The sequence below is a fragment of the Pelecanus crispus genome, chromosome 7, assembly GCF_030463565.1.
Source record: "Pelecanus crispus isolate bPelCri1 chromosome 7, bPelCri1.pri, whole genome shotgun sequence".
NCBI classification, from domain to species: domain Eukaryota; kingdom Metazoa; phylum Chordata; class Aves; order Pelecaniformes; family Pelecanidae; genus Pelecanus; species Pelecanus crispus.
Window position 1 is genome coordinate 23,591,697 of NC_134649.1, and position 22,823 is coordinate 23,614,519.

Genomic DNA, 22,823 nt, shown 5'->3' on the forward strand with positions numbered 1-22,823 from the left:
CTCCTTCCTCCCCATTCCATGTATGTTTCTGAATATTTGTTTATAACTTTTTCACATTACCCTTGAACACGAATGTGACAGAGGCAAAAATTACTCAAAAAGTATCTATATTCATATTTAGTTGAATGCACAAGTAAACTATACAACTCCATAAACACTAAACTATACTTAAGAGCAGCAGTAAGGACTATTAGAAAGTCTTTTTCAGATAATACAGTGCAGTGCAATGGTACTGACCAAAATTACGGTGAGTTCAGTTTATACACCTTGCCCACATCAGACTCTTCTGACTTACTGTGTTTCTTTTGTATCACTATGGAACAAAGATCATTAACAAAAGTCACATTACAGTTTCAAGGGAAAGAAATAACATGCACAAAGCTGATGTATTATTTTTTACTATTAACATCTTCCTCCAACTGGAGTCCCGAGATAGCCAGAAAAAACAATACTTTGCCCCAAGTATGAGCCTTTGACAGCATCAGGTTTAGTGCAGTATCTTCTGAATCTATAATTGAAGTGCAGCCTATTATCAAGATACAGCACTGAACTTAATTAGAAACAGAAATCAATAAAGATAATCTAGAAGGTATGAGAAAGGTTTTAGCAATTTTCAGTGTTGGTTCAAATTTCTTCCCTAGAATTGTTTCCAATAATAATGAAAGCTTAATGCAAAAATAAGAGTCACCCAGACATATTATTCTGTTGCTACAGGATTTAATGTGCTTTTCAAATGTCTACAGCTTCCTGAGAAGGATGGCACTATCTCTTATCAAAGCATCTGCCACAGATAAAGATTTGGTCAGATGTACTTTTGGGAGACAAGTCTAAGATTCTTTACATTAAGGCTCTTCGTTCTACAATTGTTTTGTTTTGCTTTTAAAGAAAGTCTCAACAAGTTTAACTCAGGCTGGTTAGTAAATAAGACTGAATAAAACTGCTCTTTGTGCAAAACAAGGAAACGTTAACAGACTGGACTGAATGCTGCCTCTTTTCAACCTCAATAGGAAAGAAGGCAACTGTCACTGATACAGATTATAATGATGCAACAAAGGAGTCAGCCTGTTTCCTATGCAGTAAGTTTAGAAACAGTTCTTTTTCAACAATTTTTGAGATGTTTAAAAAAAAATGTTTGAAATGAGATGTTTAAGATAAAGTTACAGGGAAAGGGCCACACATTTTGACTTACCTCACGCTTCCTGGTACATTTTCACCTCATTGTAATGACAGGAAGGGAGCTATTTGACCAAAGTCCTGTTTCTCAATAATAGTGTAACAGGGAGCCATTTTTAAAGCTATTGATGAGGCTTTAAAAACAGTTTGAGACTATATTGTTCCCAAGTATAAACAACAGTAATTAAACCCATAAATAGAAAAAAAAAGTATTAATAGGAGCATAATCACAACTAGTTTTTAAGCTAACATCTTCAAATACAAAAACTTAAAATAATTACCTGCCATCAATAAGCAAAGTGTTTTCTGTACTAGAAACACCCATTACACGAACAGCAAATAGAACAGCTAAATGAAAAGTAAAGCAGAACAACTACAAAGGTTACAGATCACTTCTCAAAGTCTGACCTAAGCACACTTTCACAGATTCATGAAAGCTAAGTTTCTTTCCTTCTTTTGGGTGTGCCAAACCTTGCTCCAAGTGCTAGAGACCCTCAATTTCACCATCTGAGATGGTTTTGCATGTGACAATGCATTAGGTATGCTACACTGACAGAGGAATGTTTCAGCTGGGATAGTCTAGACCCTCAACAAACTACAGTTCTGCTGTGCTGTAATAACATCATCTTTTCAAATCTGATTTGTGTCACTGACTATTAATTTAAAACCTATTGGCTAGACAAAATATAGACTTTATCTAGCTTTCTTTTATTATCCAGATTAGTACCCAGCCCTTGTACAGAAAGCACAAAAACATTGTTTTCTTACACTGCAAGACCAACATTGCAATATATGGGTTTTTTGCTAGAATACGGATTTTCCATTAGCATAAGGCTTTTCAGCTACACTGAAAATATTTCCAGCAATCCTTTCAAAGCACAAAATTGATAATTCTATCAAAACACCACTTCTGCATTTTTTTTTTCCATACAATTTGCTCTGGCAGCACAAATGAGGTAGTGATCAGCCTACCGCCACGTGCAACATCTAATTTATCACTACAGATGCCCAAAATAAACCTGTCCTTTAATTTTATTTTTAATTTTGGTACATTAACACAGCAAGGCATTTAATGCATAGTATTTAAGATACGCTATCAGACACTGAATGCTGTCCTGAATGTCCACTGAGATGACTCAAGAGCCAACTTTCCACAACTTCAAAAAAAAAAAAAACAAAACATTGAAAGGTAGTAACATAGACAACAACAACAAAAAAAGGAGCAATTTTGACTCTTCTCACACAAATACAGTGATTCATTTATTTTAAAGACTACAGAGCTTCCATACCAATTTTATAACAAAAATGAAAATAGAAAATTTTTTTGTGCATTATTTTCTGGTTCAGTATTAACTGCAGTAAATATTTCAATTGAAAGAGAAAAATCCCTCTAAATTCATTATCTACAACCTAAGCACCAAGACAGGCGACAGGAAGCTCATGCAGTGATCTAACTCACGTCACAGTATTTGCAGAAATCCCAGGGGTGCTGGGCACAGTAATAAATTTGAAATATTTCCCAGATGAAGCACGAACTTATAACCTTCTCAGTATTTAACTGCCACTATGGCTCTTCCAGGCCGCAGGTTTTAGACTGAACAGAAGCCAGCTGACTACGTTTTAAATACATTTACTACTTGTTTCCCCAGCTTTTCTTTCATCACTTTCCACTCTTATCTAACGGAAATACTACAGATTCTTTCATTGCTCATGAGAGCAAAACAAATTTTTCCAATGGTCTCAATTCATTACATGTGTTGTAAATAAATCTGGTACCCAGCACCATTCCTCCTGCTGACAGCAAGAGAAAGGAACACTGTCAACACAGCTCATGGAAATTTTACTTTGTACCATAGTTTTTCAGGCACCAAATTATTGCCTCCCTTCATGGGCAGTAACCTACCCTGGCAAAGGTGCTTTCAAGGTGCTCGGCCTGAGACCGTGATGACATACGCTTCTTGCACCCAAGATTAACTCAAGGAAAAGTGAGTAAGTACAAAGCTGTACACACACTTTATCCATTTGATATTTGTCCCTAAAGACTATCTCAAATGTGGATGGGATTCAGAAATATTAAGCTTTAGGAGCTGAGACTATCTTCCTCCAGGACATTTCATGTTCTCTTCCATATTCAAACCACTTCTGAAATGTGCAAGTCAAAAATTTGGTGCATGACACAAGGGTCCATGAAATCTCCAATTTGCACACACATAACCAGCAACTTTTATTTTCTGCAACTCTCTGATGCAGAGCAGTCTTGTCAGTTTGCTTCAAGGTGTCTCCTCACTTTGGGGCAATGTGCATCTTCACAGCACCCTATCCTTTAATGATGAAGTTCAGCAATTTCATCCTTACTGCCATGGAACAATGGGTATTCAGGTAATCAGTCCAATGCAGCAGATGCATGGCAGCTTGCTGCCACTGGTGCCACATCAAAGAGAAGCATGTTAGCTTCCAGGTTTTTATATCCTTGTTAAAGAATATAGAAAGACTGGTCTTGGAGCAAAGCAACATTTAACGAGCATTCTTTTTATTCTGTGCATAACTTAAGCTTACAACTGGAAGAAGCAGGTTGTTTCTAACTACCTGCAAATTTCAGTCAATCCATACCTGGCAGTGCAAGGAAAGTGCTCAGTTAAGAGGCATCAACAGGAACGCCATTTCACTTTAAATGTCCTAACACTGTCAAACAATGCCATCTTACCCACACTTAAGTAGAGATTTACAAATGTCTCACTGAATTGCCATCGTGACATGTTAATAGAAGGAAAAAAAGATTGACTGCCTTAGTACAACCCTCTAGTATGCTACTGAAATCTCCAAACAAAAAAACCCAGGTGTTTGAAGAGAGATGCAGAAAAAGGGATGAGACGAGGGAATTAAATACCCAAAGAACAGATTTCTTGTATGAACTTCTGCCAGACTAATTTCTAAGAATGACATAAGAAGCTTAAATTAAGCACAATCATGGAGTTATTAGGTAGGAAGATATGACAATTTTTCTAGTCTAGAAGAAAATGATACAGTGATCAGATAACAGTTACTCAAACTATTCAACCCTTCACCAAATTATAGTAATGCAGAAATACAATTACTCTCTACAGTGACCTCTCAGAAAAGTAGAATTAAGATTAGAACTAAGTAGTAAAATCACAAATGCAACTTTCCAAAATGCATTCTGTATAATCTTTAATAAATTTTAATATTCAAGCATTAAAAGAATTTTTTTTTGGTGCCAGGCATATAAGAAAACTGCAGCACAAAAAAAACCTGGCAGAACATATTCTAAATATTTACAACCAAATAAAGAAATCACTTACATTAGTTTAGATAAGGAGCAAAGAGTGATCTCAAAGTCACTTTCATCCCCCAAGTGACCTGGCTATATATCCTAAATTAAGGCTATAATTTCAGTCTTATTGATTACTTTCTTAGCTTGATTACATCATATTGTTAATATTATTAATTTGTGCCATTGCCTAAAAAATTCAAAGCCTCATGCCAATTCTGTAAAATATATAGGTTAGAACTGAATTAACACAGCACACAGTGAGTTGCATAAAACTATCATAAAGTGCTATGAAGCATCAAGCATGTATTTAAAAAAACAAAGCACCTATCTCCATTCTTTTGGCCCAAGAAACAAGCTAAGAAAACTGGGGGGGGGGGGTGGTTCTGCATGACTAGAATTTGCTGGCTTTCAGAACGCTTCGAGTCAAAGTACAGCTATATTGCATTTGAACAAGCCTCACGGAGAATGCATTTTTCAGATATTCTTCCCCAACTTTTAAAGAAGGGCAGAGCTAGCTAAAATGCTTCTGTACCAGTAACCTACAGAAGGCAAAAGACATGCTCAGAAAGCTAGTCTTAAGACCAGTGGGGAATAAAATGCAAGGTAAAGCTACAGGTAGCAGGTAACAGTGCAACGCAAGCACTGACAACGTACTGTCAGGAGAAAACTCCCCCTGACATGTTCGGAAACAAATTCTGCACCTTGTTACTGTTCAGTTTTACACAGACATGGCTAAATATAGTTGTGACAATGCAGAAATGCTGCGGATGCTAATATAAACCTTCTTTCATACTTGATTTCCCTAAAGAGGAAGAATTTAGCTGTTCAATACTAAGCAGCTCAATGATCAACTTTCTTTGAAAACTTACTGCCCTTTCTTAACTTTTTTTTTTTTAAAAGCCCAACTGACCTTCTCCAGCTCTTCTATACCAGAAAGACAGCTGTATTTCTGAAGTTCCACGTAAGACATGGAAAATATATCACCTTAAATATATTATGCCTTGAGCACCAAAATTTGTCAGACTTCTGTTGATAGAGAAGTAAGAATTCTGCTAGCATGCCTTTACATAACATTTCATGGGATAACTCACAATGTAAAACAATACTTTTTTTTGTCATAACTGTTTCATCTACAGATAAACCTTCCTTAATGGTTGTTCAGTGACTAAATTTATCCCTTCAGACATACTTCTAAGACAAACTTTCTAATACCACAATCCATTGTAAAACAAGCTCTTACAAGGATACTTGCATATATGAACCACTCTTCCATGCCAGTAAATTCTAGCAGAAGAATCTTAAACCAATATTAAGATCCAATTAATAAAGAGACAGATTTCCTCATGAAATGTAAGAAAGGTGAAGAAGCCAAACCTACACCCTGCACTTTCAGAAGTCTACCTTATTTGCACAGGTTACAAAAGAAAGATGTTTTTAAATCCATGTTATTAACATTTCGGTGCTGTTTCTAGTAAAAATAGCTTTCAAGAGTAAGCAAGACAGTTACACACACAATGAATCAGGGTACTACAGTATCTCGGCTTTTATCTTCTGTCAAAGTCCTTAAAAACAACAGTATATTTAAGGATTATGAAAAATACTTTATATATGCCCTTTTCAAGGAAGACCTAAGTAGTAATACTGTATGTCAATTTGCAGATGTGACTAGCCACACTGTGATCTTTGCCCTCCTTTAGAAAAGTATATGGCATTGATCACATGTACTATTATATGAGCATATACAGCAGCTTTTAGCCATGCTCAAGATGCATTATATAAGCAAATTCCTCATTTGAATATTTATGAAATTATAAGCAGTTTGGATAAGAGGTCAGAGTAACATGTAACACTATATAACAGAATTGTGGGGGGTTTTGGGGGAGTGTTTGTGGGGTTTTTGAGGGGGTTTTGGGTTTTTTTTTTTTTGTTGGGTTTTTTTGTTTGTTTGTTTGTTTTTTTAAGAAGGTGCACAAAAACCAGCAGGATCTTTAACTGATCACACAATAAAACTCTTGTGAAAAGTCATATGGAGATCTGTTCTCTCTGAAAATTAAATATTCAGCCTACCTTGAACTGTAAGTTCTGCTTGAGCTTCAATCGTCTCATTTCCGTTATCTGCTATGCAGATATACGTCCCAGCATCCTCTTCTGTAACATCACTGATCTCCAGACTGCCTCCCGCAAGCAGAAGAAATCTTTCATAGCTGTGCAAAACAGAACATATGGGTGATTTGATGGACAAATTGACTTTTTTTAAAGTGTTACCAGAGAAGCACACACAAGTCCTCTGCTTGAAAAGTCTACATAAATTGAAGGAGTGTTTATATATAATACTCCTGGGTGCCACTTACGAGGAGCCACATTAGAGATGAACTTCTAACTAGATGGTCAAATTGTATACTTTGGTATCACATTTAAAATTAAGTTCAACTGCATTAATTCCACCCAAGTAGCTCATCATCTTCCACTTTCATCTTCAGTTTTTCTCAATTGTGATCCAAGGTATTTAGACAATAGCAACTAAAATTTAAGAAAAATGAAATAACACAACCACATCATAAAAAAAAAAACAAACCACCACCCAAAACATTTTGCAGATACAGCTGAAATGACTTACTGCTTGAAAAGTTAAATTAACTATAACATGCCAGACTTATGCCCGTACTACACAAGGAATGGCAATGTATATTATATAAAGTATAGTAATTGATTTTTTGTAAAAAGATAGCCATTTCAGTAAGATGTAAGATTTCAGAATAAGATACAGGTTTAAAAAAAATTCAAAAGACAAATTCAACAAGTTGGCAAAGTTTCTGTATAGAATTTTCTCCCTTTGACATGTAAAGGGTGGGGGGAGGGTTTATAATTCAGCCTTTAACTATCTGCTTTTTATGCTAAACGTAGCATTTTGTGCTACATGTAGTACCCTCAGTACTTTTCTGCCATTGCAACCATCATTTCCCTTTATGTGATACAAATTTGTAAAACAAGAAGTTTTCCAAGATTCTTCATCACTCCAAGAGTCCACAATAAAATACCAGTAACATTAGCAAAAACCCCAAGCCAAGACAACAAATCATGACTGGATGTTGATCCAGAACCATTCTTATTTGCTGCTGGGGGTGTGTGTGTGTGTGTGTGTGAGGTCTACCTCATGTCTTCCTTTCTGGCATTATCAACCAATGGCTTAGTGGGCAGGAATGGATTGAATTCTTTCGAAATATTAACTGAATAGCACATTACAACAATTAACTTTTTTGGTCTCTATAGGCTGGCCAATGTACAAAAATCAACCTAATTGCTTTCTCCATTTGAAATTTTACTAGAATTATGTTAGTAGAACCAATGCTCTTACCTGCTTGGAAAGGTAAGTTGTTAGGACACAAAGCCTTTTGACTCACCTAATTACCACATTAATATTGATTTATGATACTACTATAATTATTGGTCAAATTTCTGATTCAATACATTTAAAAGCAGCACAAAAAAAATCATTATTGGAATTAAGTGAAAGAAACCAGTCTTAAAAGCATCCAGGGACATATCCTACCCAGGCATACCATAAGGAAAGGCATCCTGTTTCCATGATATAGTAACAAAAGAACTACAAAAAGTTTGTTTTGTAAGAAGTGTAGGAAATTTGAGTGACTATATAAGTTGGCGGGGGGGATGTATTGTGAGCTTTAAGAAAAGGAACGCCTGAAGAAATAGTAGAGGAGTATGTGGATAGCACTGCAAACAGATCCTAGCTAAGAGGAAAATAGCAAGAATTGGTTCAAAAACAGAAAGTAAGAATATGAGAAGATACATCTTGGATTACTTTTATATGTATTTTACCATCATTACAGCCAAAACAAAGGCAGAAGCCTCCTATCACGGATCAGATGAAAAATTAACATGTAGGAAAAAACAGGAGCTTTAGTGGTAATCAAAGGTAATGAAGGATGATCCATCTCCTATCTCGAGCACGAAAAATCTGTAAAAGGAGATGTGAACAGGAGCTGCCGAAACTGTATCACTTTTTTTTCTCCCCTCTTGTCCCACTTTCTTGTATTCTAGTTACCTGTATTCTATCCAGGTAAATTCATTAGATTAAACAAGTCTGTTGAAGTTAACACAAAGAAACTGAACCTAGAAGTCTTGGACTACACCACCTCCAAGGCAAATCTGACAATCCAAGAAAGTTTTAAGACCATCTAAAAAATCTAAGAAAACAATGCTCTTCCTGGTTCTTGAACCTCTTTGTCTGCATCTGGACACTGGCAGTCCACGAACACAGAAGAGCTTTCCAGACACTGTCAAGGTGAACAGAAACAATGTCACTGAAACTTAGTTGTGAGAATGGCATGTTAGACATGTTAAGGCTGCACTAAAACCAAGCCTAAAGAAAAATAAATGAGTAAGGCAAGTCTGGACTTTGACACATCCGTATATGCAGTTTTGTATCTTCTTTTATTATGTAAAATAGCTTCTTTGATTATTTGTTTTAGCATTCGTGGCAAATTAAATTCATCTGAGTAGCATATAATCTGCTGAAGGCTAAGATGAAAACAGAAAGAAATGGAGCCAATTGATAAATGTGCTAGATCTATCACTGACAGTCAGGATATAAAACAAGAAGGAAGGCTGTGCAGAAAAAACTGACTGGATGTGAGAAGGTGAGATTGACAAAATTGCAAAGGAATGATAAAAGACTATACAGAATGTTAGTGTAATTTTGATGACATATAGTGCCTTTTCCCGGATATCCACCAACTTCCATCGTTATCCATCTAAAAGCAACACATGTCTTACTATGCTCTTTTTCCCATAGCCAGCCTCTGGAAAAGTGAAGTAACATGCATGGTGAGGCAGCAGACTATGATGGTTACTAACCAGCAATTAAGATGTTAATAAAACTATGGAAAAAAAAAAAATTATTAGACCTTGTCACATTAGGCAACAAAAGTTTGTCATACAGGATCTCACGCAACATGGTAGTATTTACATGAATTCTCCTTTTTGTCAAGAAACAAGGTAATATAGTTTTCAGACATCTAAATTGTGTGCTATACTTTTATTCTCTTTGATTATTTTCCTCAAGAAAACCTAGAGTTGAATCCAGAGCTTACCAATATGTGATCTAATATGAGGTCACCACTGTTAAAAACACGGAAGAAAAAAATGATCTGCCAGACGTCTTGGTGATTCCTTTTTTATGTATTAGTTGTGGAATAATTCTGGGCATAAAGCAAAACTGCTTTTGTAATAAAGTAAAAACATCTTTATTTTGTAAGAACAATGAAGCATTTCCACAAAACAGCGAAGCAATCAGATTTCAGACACTGGAGACAAAGAATCAGCTTAATATAAAAGTGATAATTTAAAGTGTCATTAAAAATAACAAAGATTAATCATTCAAGTGTCAGAGAACAGCAAAATGAAATTCAAGCCTTTTATACACATTCCATACGGCCCTCAGTTACACGCTCATAATGCACAGTTACATGAGCTACTTTGGATACCTAACTCACACATCTTTTTTATGTTCATTATCACAAAATATAGTGAGCCTTTATTAATTTACTGTATTCAGACAGACAGTTATACCCTGAGGTTTTGGCTTCTTTTTAACTCTTTTAAATTACTATTCCCAAAACATGTTATAATCTATTTGCAGTCTTGGTAAAGTACAGCAGATAAAATTAGAGAGTAAATTAGATTATTTTGTGGAATCTACTACCAGAAAAATCTCCATAATTACTCTGCTATGTTTAACCTTTACTGAGTTGGGCAAGTGTAATTCACTTAATACAAATCACTCAGAGTGCCTGGCAAACAATAATATGTAACATTAGAAATATCACACATTTGTGTGAAGTATTAAGGAAAAAACCCTGCATTAAGAATATGCATGTGATCATACAATTAAAGACTTCAATTGAAAGCATACAGCAACAGTATAAAATTAATGCTGCACATGCAACCTCAGCTTTGTAATCTCCTCACTTTAGAAAATGATTAACCATACAACCATGTTGCAGTTTTCTGTAGGCATTTTTCAATGACAGAAAATTTTGCTAAATTCAACAGCCCAATAAGAGCAAGAGTTAGCTGTACTTCAATAGCCTTATTAAAATGTAATGTTATTGTTCAGGGTCCTTTCAACTGTTTATTTTCAGATTAACCACCTCGTTTACCGTAACCTTTTAAAGTATTTGTTGCAGTACATGCATTTGTATTTTCTTCCATATAAATGTCCAAATATAAATCAAGTTACACAATATATGCTGTTTGAGCACACACTGATCCACACACTGGAAAGGTTTCAAAGCAGAACATCATATTCCAAACATCTAAAACTCAGTGCCTGTCTCCCAAGCTCTGAAAATCCATCTTGGCAGCCACCCCACCTGAAACTTCACTTTTCAACTTCAGAATCATCAAAAGCACAAAATTACTCCTGCATTTGCTAACAAACAGATCCTCACGCAGTAAGATCCTTAGCCAGACACGACATTTAAAAAAAAAATTATGAAAGGTTCAGAGTTGGCAATATCTGAAAAAACTATTCAACCTCTATATAACATTTCCATTAGAGCCTTTTATATCAGGTAATATTGACAATAAGACAGATTTTACTTTAGAAAGTTTTCTGTAAAGGACATAAGATATATTCAAATAGCTTTATGCCTCAGTAGCTTTTCCTGCTACCTTCCATTTCTCTCAGTATTTCTACGTTCCTGGCAGAGATCATTCATTCTGAGTTTATGGAGGAAATCCAGTTGAAAAAGTAGAATGCATATTCTCATTGCTGAACCACATGTGTGATGGGGCGGGTGTGCATTCATAGTGCCAATCCTAAACTAAAGAACTATAAGCAGTACATCCTATACCACAAGATTATACAAACACGCATACAATGGGTTTATTTATTCTGCTTTGGTCCGAGTCTAGAGGCTCACTTCGTATTTTGAAGCTCTCGTTTGGAGCTACAAGCACTGGCACCATATATCTCAACCTAGAATAGGGTTTAGCCTTTTTCTTTCTTTCCCAGCAATGTAGTTTTGAGTAAATTATTATGTATCATGAAGATTATTAGCTTGACTAGTAAGCCAATTCAATGAAGTCACAAGTCAAATGTTTTTCCCAGTGATGGGTTATCGGGTCCAATTTTCAACTTCGTGATTTTTTTATCTCTGAAATTGTGAATACAGTGAGAAAGGCCTCAAAGGAATAGACCAAAGCCAGACAGCAATGCCTAGAGAAGGGCAAACGGATGGTGCAAGCATACAGAGACCCCTCCTCCGAATAGTTTCTTACTCTTCAGCTTCTGAGGACTGAGAGTTCCTCAAGTTCTGGGTGGAACCTGGCTACTTCATCGTCTTTGATGGACTTCTTTACGAGTAACCAGAAGTCAGCAGTCTAACTATCACTTTTTTCTTCAAAATCTTGAAGTTAACAAGGTCTGAAATGATTCCTTGAAGCTGTAACAGTTTTACTACAATGGAAACTTTTAGCATTGTATTAACTTCACCAGTTCCTCACTCAACAATCAAAGCTTCCTTCTCTTTCACTTGAATTACTTTGGAAAATATTTTATCACAGCAACTAATTTCACAATATATTGCATTACAGGCTGCTTGTTTGAATAAGTGCTGAGACTGCCATCATTAAAGTTTACTCATATATATTCATTAGCATAAATCTTACTGCAGTCTTCAACAAATAATCCATCAAAATTTAACACCTTCCCTTTTTTCAGATCTTACAACAAATATTCAATTCCAAAAACCCATCACTCCCAATCCTTAAAAATAATCTATTTTTCCTATAAATGCAGGCTCCTGTACATATTCTCCCTAGCAATATAGCTTGAAAGGAAAACATTTAGTTTTGCATTACATTAATTGCCACAGTTAAAAAGACAAAAGTAAAAACAAGGGTGTGTCCCTAAACGACTTAATAAGGGGTAAAAATTAGGGACATACCTGACCATGCTATTTGAGCTTTGTTTTCTAATCCCATACATACACACAGACATGCATCAATATATGTATATACATGTGTGTATACATACATATATGTATGCTAATGTGTAGTGTGTGTGTAGACAAAAAACATGATTTAAGAGCTTTTCCCAGGCAGAAGGTATTAAAACCTGTCCAGATGAAAAGGATCATTTTTTTCTTGGGATAAAGAAAATCCATACTAATAAGAAAAGTCTTACCTTTATATCAAAAGGGGATTTTAATACAAATTAAATTATTTAATTTGTAATTAAATTAACAGACCATGCATAATAAGCTAAGGTACCTACTTTGCAGCAGTCTAACTGCAGGCTTTACTCCAAAAAAGAATCTTAATTTTTAGTTCTAGAGATTTTCCAGTTACTCTATTCAAAAGAATAATACACCACCTGTCAAGATAAATGAAGTTTAAGAACTTTTTGTTGTCTGCTGTTTGAATCTCTTCTCTGTTAAGCCACAGTCATGAGTAGCAGACTCAAGAGTTCCGGCACAGTTTGATGACTTTAACGAACAACGAAGTAAGCTTACTCCTACAGAGTAAGGGGTGGGGGGGAGGGGCGGAAATAAAATTTTCTCCTTTACCTATCTTAAAAGTAAACTCTATAATGAGCACACATTCATTGTAAGGAAAAAAGCTAAGTGTTGTAACAAGAATAAAAAAAAACCTAAAAATATTTACAAATCAATTTCATCAGCAAGGTAACTTTACTCACTCAGCAGCAGCCAGACCAGAAAGGTTCTGTAAGTAACAGTAAGTCAAAAGAAATACAATTTCATTGTTCAAAACCCTTATTTACTCCTTTTTGGTTCTATCTTTCAGCAGAAGAAAACATTTATTTCAAATGGAAGATGAATATTTCTTTGTCTTTCCAGCTTTATCCTCCTTAGTGAATACACATCCAGAGGATGCAACAACCAGCGTATTCAAAGAACATACAGGCACCTGCAGCTTTCAGTTTGGCAAGAGGCTTTCCTTAGGCTTGGCAGAGAACATGCACAGCTCATTTTTTGCAGGAATCATAAAGGAATGTTTAGTAAAACTGTGTTTGGGAAAACTGACAGCCTTGTAGCTCCTGCCCCACCACAGTGTCCATGTGATGATGGAAAGACGCTCAAGAAAAAGTGGCTTCAAGCAAAGAGCTGGTGACAGCACAGAGCAAGCATTATTCTGACTGCTCATACTGACAACTTGACACACAGTTCATAGAGGGATTTGTACCTCCAGCAAAGTCAGCCAGAATCTGTTCTTCTAACAGAGGGACATAATGCTAAAAACTAATGCTAAATATTCTGAAAAATCAGGTCATACATGGTTCAAATTGTGCATATATAAAGATCAGATACATTTACTAATATTATGCCTCAGCTCTCCAATAAAACTGCTCACTTAGAATTTTGAAAAGAAAAAAAAAAATTTGTGAAGCCCTTGGAAGTTATCATGCCAACATGCACAGAAAAACTCATAAGGGAATTAACAGCACTGTATTCAGAGCAGGATTTGAAAATTTGGGCTCTGTATCAAAAAAAAAAAAAAAAGAAAAAGGAGAGCTTTAGTAAGTGAGCTTTAACCTCCTTGTGCACTGAATGTGACATAACCTAGAGAAGGATGGGGTGGGAGGGCAGCAAAAATTTCTAAAGATGACATGACATCATTTTACATAGAAGAAAAACCAATTAAGATCTTACCAGGCACATTTATTCTGACATTTCATCACATTTGATTGTGCAATTCTAATGAGCCTGTACCATCCTTTGTACATGAATGATTTCTCTTATTTACCAAAAATTAATCTAAATCATGTGGCACCAGATTGACATCAACATCATTTCTCCGTGGTATTAGAACTGTTAGTCACTACCCACAGAAGCTTGCATTTTCCAGATAAAGACAGTTCAAATTATTAGCCCCTGGATTTTTTAATTTAAGAGTTGACACAAAAAAGAGATATATTACTATCGTTGGTACTGCAGAGACTTGCGTATTCCTTCAGCTGCTTTCTGCATCAACCATGCCACCATATAATTTTATCCCTCATTGTTTCACGATTAACTTGTTTCTACATTAATCTTACCATTGACTTTGAGGGACATTCAAGTATCTGTTTGTAGTTTTCTTGTTCTAGGAAGTATGTTCATTAAATAGATAAAAAGATAGCTTTTCTTGACAAGACTTGTTCTGCTTTTTTATACATATTTTCAACCACATTATTTTGAATGAATACACCAACAATGACAATATATAATACAGTAGTTTTCACTCAATGCACTCCTGAAAGCCCACAACTTTTTTAAATCATACCCAAGATTTTAATATTCTGTTTTAATGAAAAATTATGAAACTCTGCTTTAAACATTTATTCTTAAATTCTTATGGAATATTTAGATGCATACTGGACATCTTCATAGCAGAAACAGTAATGAGAGTGCAGGACTTCACACACCTAATATGCCAACATGAAGAAGTCTTAGCTTTTCTGCAGTTTCCTTATTCCCTTAATTGTTTCTTTTATTCCAGTGGCAATCTAAAAGTAACATATTCTTAATAACCTTCCTGTTGCAAATAACACTTCTTGGTTTCAGGTGTCTGGAAAAAAAAATACTATGAGATTGTTCCACAAGTCTCATGAACTACCTTACTTGTCATAACACTCAGCCTAGAAGCCCTCCAGCGTTTGAAAACTAGCTTCTGTTCTCCTGGATTAAAATTAAGTAGAAAGCAAATTGTGCTCTCATATCATAACTCTGGCTGGATTCCTACCATTACATAAAAATATGTATGTTAGCCATTACTCACCCTCCTGTGATAAGCTCCTCTTCATTTCTTGTCCACCTGATATATGGAGTTGGAAATCCTACGGCAACACATGGAAAAACTGCACTTTGCCCAGTAACTTTAGTAAGTGAAGAGGGCTGCCTCACAAACATCAAGCTCTGTGGCACCTCTGGATCTGCAAATATTTTGGAAATGACAAAGCTGTTACCAGATGCAGAATCAGATGATGATCATAATAAAAAGAACAAATGAAACATCTTTATTTCTTTCCTACATCTTCACAGGATTGAATCATCATCTTACCTACATAAACGGTTTTCTCTAAGAGACTCTCCCAGCCTCCCATGTGAACAGCTCTTTACCATTTCCTCCAGACATGCAAACTGATTTGCCACTGCTGGGATTTTGACTCCTCAAACTCCCTGGGAAACAATTTCAGCTAAAACCTACAGGTCTGAAACCGGAACTAGTAGAGATTTAGTAAAGAAAGGTATAGGTTTGACTTTGTCCAGCCAACTTTGGGCAATCACCTGACTTCATCAGGTAGCTGCCTGAGAAAGTGCTTTTAAAGACTAGAAAATTAAATCATTGCAGTAGAGAGTCAACCCTAAGCAAAATAAAATAACTAGATGATTTGCATGCTGAAGTAACACAAGATTTATAGTAAAACAAAAATCCACCATGGTTTTCCATCATTATGGACATGGTGAATCCTCCGAATTAGTTTTGGTTTTGCTTTGAATTGGGCTGGAGAGGGTTTTGTGCGATACTCACAGGAGCTTCTAGAAAAGTTGGTGGGTTTGGTGTTCTTCAGCTTAAAGTGCTAAAAACAATAACCAAGTGTTTACAGTGCTATGCTAAGAGCATGCACGTGCTCCAAGGTATAACATGGTGAGATTGCCAGGGTATTTGAGAGAACCAGGCCTGATGGAAATCATGTTTCAGAACTGTCCCAGGCAGAGGGAGCCAAACTTAGAGCAGACCTGGATCACACCATCTGTCTCAGGCCCACACACAAACTACCACAGCAGCTCTGCCCACATTCCCTGTTAGAGGAAACTAGTCTGCTTGCTACAGAAATAAGACCGTGTGTGAACAGGCAGGTAACGCAGTGAGAGACCTGGAGTGGCATATGGAGCAAGCCAAGTTGCAAAAAATGGATGTAAGGGTGCCAGCAAGCAATCACTACACTAGGGAGAGGAGTCAGTATGATTCACTGGAGACAGAACTCAATGCTCAAAGCTCACAAAAAGGAGTTCAGTTCTCAGGTTAGTGGAAACTGGATTCAAAAATTAAGTGGTTTCTCCCCTCCCCCTTGCATTCCTCTATTTGAAAGCACCTCCTATCAAGTAGCAGAGCTCAGAAATGTATCCTCCTGCTTGCTAGGTAGCAAAATGAAAGGCAGACTGAACATTCTATGGAAGCTTGCTATCAGAAAAAGTAGAACACTATCTGTGGATGCAAGTGTGTGATGCAAATGTGTGTTGGGTGTATTTCAAAGATTTAGAAGCAAAGCAGTGGGCTCACTGTCAGGTACACATCAGACAACGATTTAAAAATGGAATAAAACGAATGAAGAACAGATTAATTCGAATCCTTCTTTCAAATACATCTCAGACCAAACAATCAATTATGGGGCCACTCAAAGGCCACTCAAGATTAAGAGAGTTTTCTGTTTGATCCCACTTTAAAAGAAAAAAAAAAAAAAAACCCACAACAAAAACACACACACAAAAAACCAAACCAAAACCACACACACACCTGCTGGAAGGGATTTCACTATCAACACTTTCAGACTCATGACCAAGCAAGTGTTGTGGTTTAACCCGGCAGGCAGCTAAACACCACACAGCCGCTCGCTCACTCTCCCCCTCCACAGGGGGATAGGGAGAGAATCAAGGGAAAAAAAGTAAAATTCATGGGTTGAGATAAAGACAGTTTAGTAGGACAGAAAATGAAGGGCAAATAACAACAACATCATACAAAGCAAGTGACACACAATGCAATTGCTCACCACCCACTGACTAATACCCAGCTGCTTCCCAAGCAGCGATGTGGCCAACTCGCCCCAGTTTATATACTGAGCATGATGTCATATGGTATGGAATAGCCCTTTGGTCAGTTTGGATCAACTATTCTGGCTGTGCTCCCTCCCAGTTTCTTGTGCACCTGGCAGAGCATGGGAAGCTGAAAAGTCCTTGACTAGAGTAAGCACTATTTAGCTACAACTAAAACATCAGTGTGTTATCAACATTATTTTCAAAGTAAATCCAAAACACAGCACTGCCCCAGCTACTAGGAAAAAAATTAACTCTATCCCAGCCAAAACCCAGACAGCAAGGAAAGAGCATTATTTGTATTCCCTAATAGAGTTACCTTTAATCACCTTCAGCAAAACATTACAAAAGCAAGTAAACTACATCTGGGGCTAAAAGGATTCAAAAGGTCAACACAATATGGAAGTTTATCAGTAAATCTTCAATTGCCAAAAATTATAAAAGTCTTAAGCATTCATTTGAGGGGCTACAGAAACATGAAGGCAAAACAAACTAAAATAATTAAATTAAGGATCTTTTTCAAAAGTGCTCCTCTTCAAAAACCGTAGCCTTACTTGAAGGAGAGATGAGCCTTTCTTTTGAGAAAGTCCAAAGAACTTAATGAAACAAATTCTTACTTTAAGCATGATTAATTCCCAAAGCCTAGCAAACACCTGAATTTTAACAGAAGGAAGGTTGCAATTGTAGAATTGGGGTATTTTAAAGTACTTTTTAGCATTTGAAATAGAAAAGTGACATTAGTCATGAGAAATGGAAGTATTTATTGAAAGAGATCTCTGAAGATGCCTAGTGCAACCACCATCTTGAAGTCCACCTGTTGCCAACACTAGGTCAGGCCAACCATGACATTGCCCAGCCTAGCCCTGAAAACCTCCGAAGATGGAAATTTATCAAACTTCTCTGGCAGTTCTCCAAACAATAAAAATTGAATTCCAACATGAAGACTAATTCAGAAGAGGCAGCACGAAGTTCTGGAAATAATTAAGAAACCCCATACAAAACACAGCCTGTATTTCCCTAGTTTGGGAAAGTGCGATTCACATTCCTGTCTTATTCTTGGTCAATTTTCAAAACTTTGTGTTAGAACATCTGATGACACACAGCTCTCTGCAATACTGTCATTAGAAACAGAACACACTAAATGTGGAAACAGTTTACATCAGGACTGGACTTCTTAAAAAAATATAAACATTTCAGCACAACAGGCATAGGTAAACCTTTCAAAATAAAAAGTCATCCCCCCTTTTTGGGGTCTGGAGACTTCCCAAAAGGGTCCAATGTTTAAAGAATCATACCTTCCTAAACATTGGGAAAATTAGAAGTGCCTCAGCTTAAGCATCCCTAGAGCGAGGGACTAAGCACCAATTTCTTCTGGAAATTTGAACACTATTTTAAACATGGGATTCAAGCTTGAGGAACTTAGAAATCCCTAAACTTTTGTAAACAGTCAATTCTATTTTTGTAACATGTCACAACTGAAGCGTATCACTAGTGACTTTTTAAAAGTCTTTCCCAAGAAGCCCTTAAAAGCTACACCATTAAATATGGCAAAAAAATATGTTCATGTCTCCACCCTATCTCCAACCATTACAAACAGCTCAGACACTAATAACTGATTTTGCTTTCCTGTTTCCCAACTGCAAGATATAGGTTAGTCTTCCCAAGGGCCAAAATCCTTTAGCTTAAGTGCCTGCACTCATTTTAAGCTACACAGAAAAAAATCAAAAAAAAAAGAAAACCTACCCCCAATCACCAACTTCCACAGCACACATTACACTTAGTTCCACTTAAAATATACAAAAATGCAACAGTTGCATTCTCACATGTTCCCCTTTATAAGTATTCTTGTTTTTTCCCTCCCTATCACTTCACTGATGTTTTATTTATTTTTTTTTTAAAGGAAAAACAGATTAATACCTGGAAGAATTTTGAGCTCTGCTTCGTCACTGTATTTGGGGGTCCCACCACTTTCAATGATGCAGCGATAGAGTCCTCCATCCATATCAGTAGCATTGCTAATAATTAGAGCTCCACTTGGCAATTTAAATACATGATCATCCAGAAAGACTGGCTGACGATCCTGCTCCCACCTTACAAATGGTGCAAGGTCAACATTGACTTCACAGTTAAGGATTGCACTGTTTCCTTTATAGACAGACGATGATTCTGGCTGACTGGTGAACCTGGGAAGGCCTGAAAATGCAAACAGAAAAGTTAGAAAAATAAAAAGTTAGAGGTATTCTGAAGATGACACCAAAGTTTTGAAGTCCAAGTGAAGATTCAAAAAAGTTCAAAAAAATTAAGCCACTCTCCAACTCTTTCAAAAACTTAATACTTGATAGCATAGTGCTAAGCACAGCTGGTATAAGGACAGATAAAACCAATAATAAAAGTACCAATTTAAAAACTAAAGTAGTTTTAGAAACAAGTAGGTGTCAACAACAAAACAGAAGTCTTCGGAGTCCTCAAAAATGGGAAGAGACATGTAGCTAACCTCTGTTCACTTCTCCAGTGTTGCTCCTATCCTTAAGGAGTATTTAGCACAGAAGTGGCAAAAATCAAGATTGTCTCTCTGCCTGGTACATCCAAATAAATACAGTTTGAACCATATTCTGTAGGAGCCACTGATTCACTTGCAGTGGAACACAGATGCCCTCTAGTACTTACACAGGAGATAGTAACAAGGAGAGGAGAAGGCTTCTTATATGCCTTCCACTCTCAAGTTTATTGTCTATATGACATCTTAATTTACTACTTACAGGACTACTTATAATGATGTTTTTTTTCCTGTCAACTTAGAAGATTTCCTATCTTAAAATTAGAAGTTCAGCAGTTAAGAACTTAAGCCAAAGAAGTTGAAAAGTATTTTCCGCAGTTTTGTCACCAGCCATGTCTAAGTAAAGGTTTAGCTTCACAGTAATTTAACTAGACCACAAAAAGGAGCCTGAGGGTGTTCAAGGACCAAATCTCACTGAAATTCAATGGGAATGGGATATCCCTTTGAAGATTTCATCTACAAAAAGCCTTACATGTAGCACCATAAGGTAAAAATTGCATTTATTCATATGCAAGTATTTATCTTTCTCACATTAGTGTGCCCAAGAACTGAGTTTCTCCACAGCATAACACAAAGGTACCACTACCACACCAACCCAGCAGTGCTGCACAACAAATCAGTCACCTTCTGAGTAAAAATGTCCTCCAGAAATACCCAAAGTCCACTGAATGGCTTCATGTTTATTTTGGGTGGCTGTGTCCCAGTGTGGGCAGTGGGGGAACTGCCAGGGTGGCCTCTGTGAGAAGAGGTTGGGGACTCCCCATGCAGGACACTGCTGGGGCTAGTTCCAGCCGTTTCCACAGTGGCCCCACAGAGGCCACAGCTGAGCCAGCCAGCAAAGCAGGTGGCACCTCTGTGAAAGCATATCCAAGAAAGGGACAAACTGCTGCATGAGGAAAGTGTGAGAAACAGCTCTGCAGCAGCCAGGTCAGAGCAGGAGGAGAAAAGGAGGAGCAGCTCTGGCTGCTGCCCTGGGGAGACCAGGGCGGAGCAGGAGGCAAAAGAACTGGGAATGAAGGTGTGAAGTTGAGCCTGGGAAATGGGAAGAAGGTGGGGGGAGGTGTTTTAGTTTTTGTCTTTGTTTTCCTACCACGCAAATTTATTTTAATTGCCAAGAAATTAAATTACTCTTCCCCAAGTCAAGGCTGTTTTGCTTGTTGCAGTAACTGGTGAGTGATCTCCCTGTCTTGACCCACAAACTTTTTCATCTTTTCTCACCCTCCGTCCAGTTGAGGAGCAGAGTGAGAGAGCAGCTGGGTGGGCAGCCAGCCAAGGTCAACCCACCACAAGTATTTTCATAGAATAACAGACAATTTCCCCTAATGGGGAAGTGTCAGATCTTCCAACAGAAATACCTCAGCACTCTTGACATCTTACCTTTTCCTCTCAATAGCGCATAGCTTCAAGTACCTATAAGGATTTTTTTCTTTAAAGTCAGCATACTGTGTGCCTTCAATATAAAAGATGGAAAGTGGGACTCTGGGTTGCACAAATTAAGCCATCCTAGTACAATTATTCAAGTATGAGAATAGAGTCTGCTGGGAAGCAGTAGGCTCTGGTAACCTAATTCAATGCTACTGCACACAGCCAAGATTATTACCTGTTGCTGGTTGTACAGGTTGGCAGTGATGAGATTACAGAGAGAAGTCCTAAAGCAATCAAGAGGGACTTCAGGGCACTGGGGCAATTGGTTGCAGGATCAGGAGCACAGGTAGTGTTTTCCTCAATCCCGTCAATGGCAGCAAAGAACGCTGAAAGGAATGGGAACACTCACCTGATTAACAGGTGGCTCAGAGGCTGGTGCCATCAGTGGAATTTTGGTTTTTTCCATCATGGGGAGGTTTACACAGCACCAGGCCTGCTGGCAACTGATGGAGATCAGCTGTCTCCAAAGGGGAAAAGGATTCTCGCCCATGAGTTGGCAGGAGTCATTGAGAGGGCTTTAAACTAGGTTCAAAGGGGGAAGGGGATATAACCAGGCCCGCTAGTGAGGAGCCCAGGGGCAGCATGGCAATGTTGGGGGTGAAATCGATAGCCTGGCTCAACTGCATCTACACCAATGCACGTAGCATGGGCAACAATCAGGAGGAGCTGGAAGCCCTTGTGCAGCAGGATAGCTATGACATAGTCGCCATCACAGAAACATGGTGGGATGACTCTCATGACTGGAGTGCTGCACTGGATGGCTATAAGCTCTTCAGAAGGGATAGGCAGGGAAGGAGAGACTGTGGGGTAGCTCTGTATGTTAGGGAGTGTTTTGATTGTACAGAGCTCAACAGTGGTGATGATAAGGTCGAGTGCTTATGGGTAAGGATGAGGGGGAAGGCCAACAAGGCAGATGTCCTGCTGGGAGTCTGCTATAGACCACCCAACCAGGATGTAGAGATAGATGAAGCATTCTATAAGCGGCTGGCAGAAGTCTCGCAATCGCTAGCCCTTGTTCTCATGGGGGACTTCAACTTGCTGGACATCTGCTGGAAATACAACACAGCAGAGAGGAAACAGTCTCAGAGGTTCCTAGAGTGTGCGGAAGATAACCTTCTGATGCAGCTGGTGAGTGAGCCTACCAGGGGAGGTGCCTCGCTTGACTTGCTGTTTAGAGAGAAGGGCTTGTGGGAGATGTCGTGGTTGGAGGCCGTCTTGGGCCTGATAGAGTTCTCGATTCTTGGCGATGTAAAGAGGAGGGGCAGCAAAACTATTACCATGGACTTCCGGAGGGCAGACTTTGGCCTGTTCAGGTTGCTGGTTGGGAAAGTCCCTTGGGAGGCAGTCCTGAAAGGCAAAGGAGTCCAGGAAGGCTGGGCATTCTTCAAGAAGGATGTCTTAAGGGCGCAGGAGCAGGCTGTCCCCATGTGCCGTAAGATGAACCAGCAGGGAAGACAACCAGCCTGGCTGAACAGGGAGCTTTTGCTGGGACTCAGGGGAAAAAAAGGAGAGTTTACCACCTTTGGAAGAGAAGGGG

At 37.8% G+C, this 22,823-nt stretch overlaps 1 protein-coding gene across 1 annotated transcript in view; it reads right to left on the bottom strand.

The window, feature by feature from the left end:
- The window catches only part of NEO1 (neogenin 1), a 221,306-nt gene that overhangs the window by 105,897 nt on the left and 92,586 nt on the right, over positions 1–22,823 (bottom strand). The window contains exons 3-5 of the mRNA XM_075713990.1: positions 19,222–19,497; positions 15,269–15,422; positions 6,533–6,669 (exon numbers count right to left, since the gene is read on the bottom strand). Coding sequence (XP_075570105.1) covers positions 6,533–6,669; positions 15,269–15,422; positions 19,222–19,497 — 567 coding nt within the window. The remainder of the gene's footprint in view (positions 1–6,532; positions 6,670–15,268; positions 15,423–19,221; positions 19,498–22,823) is intronic.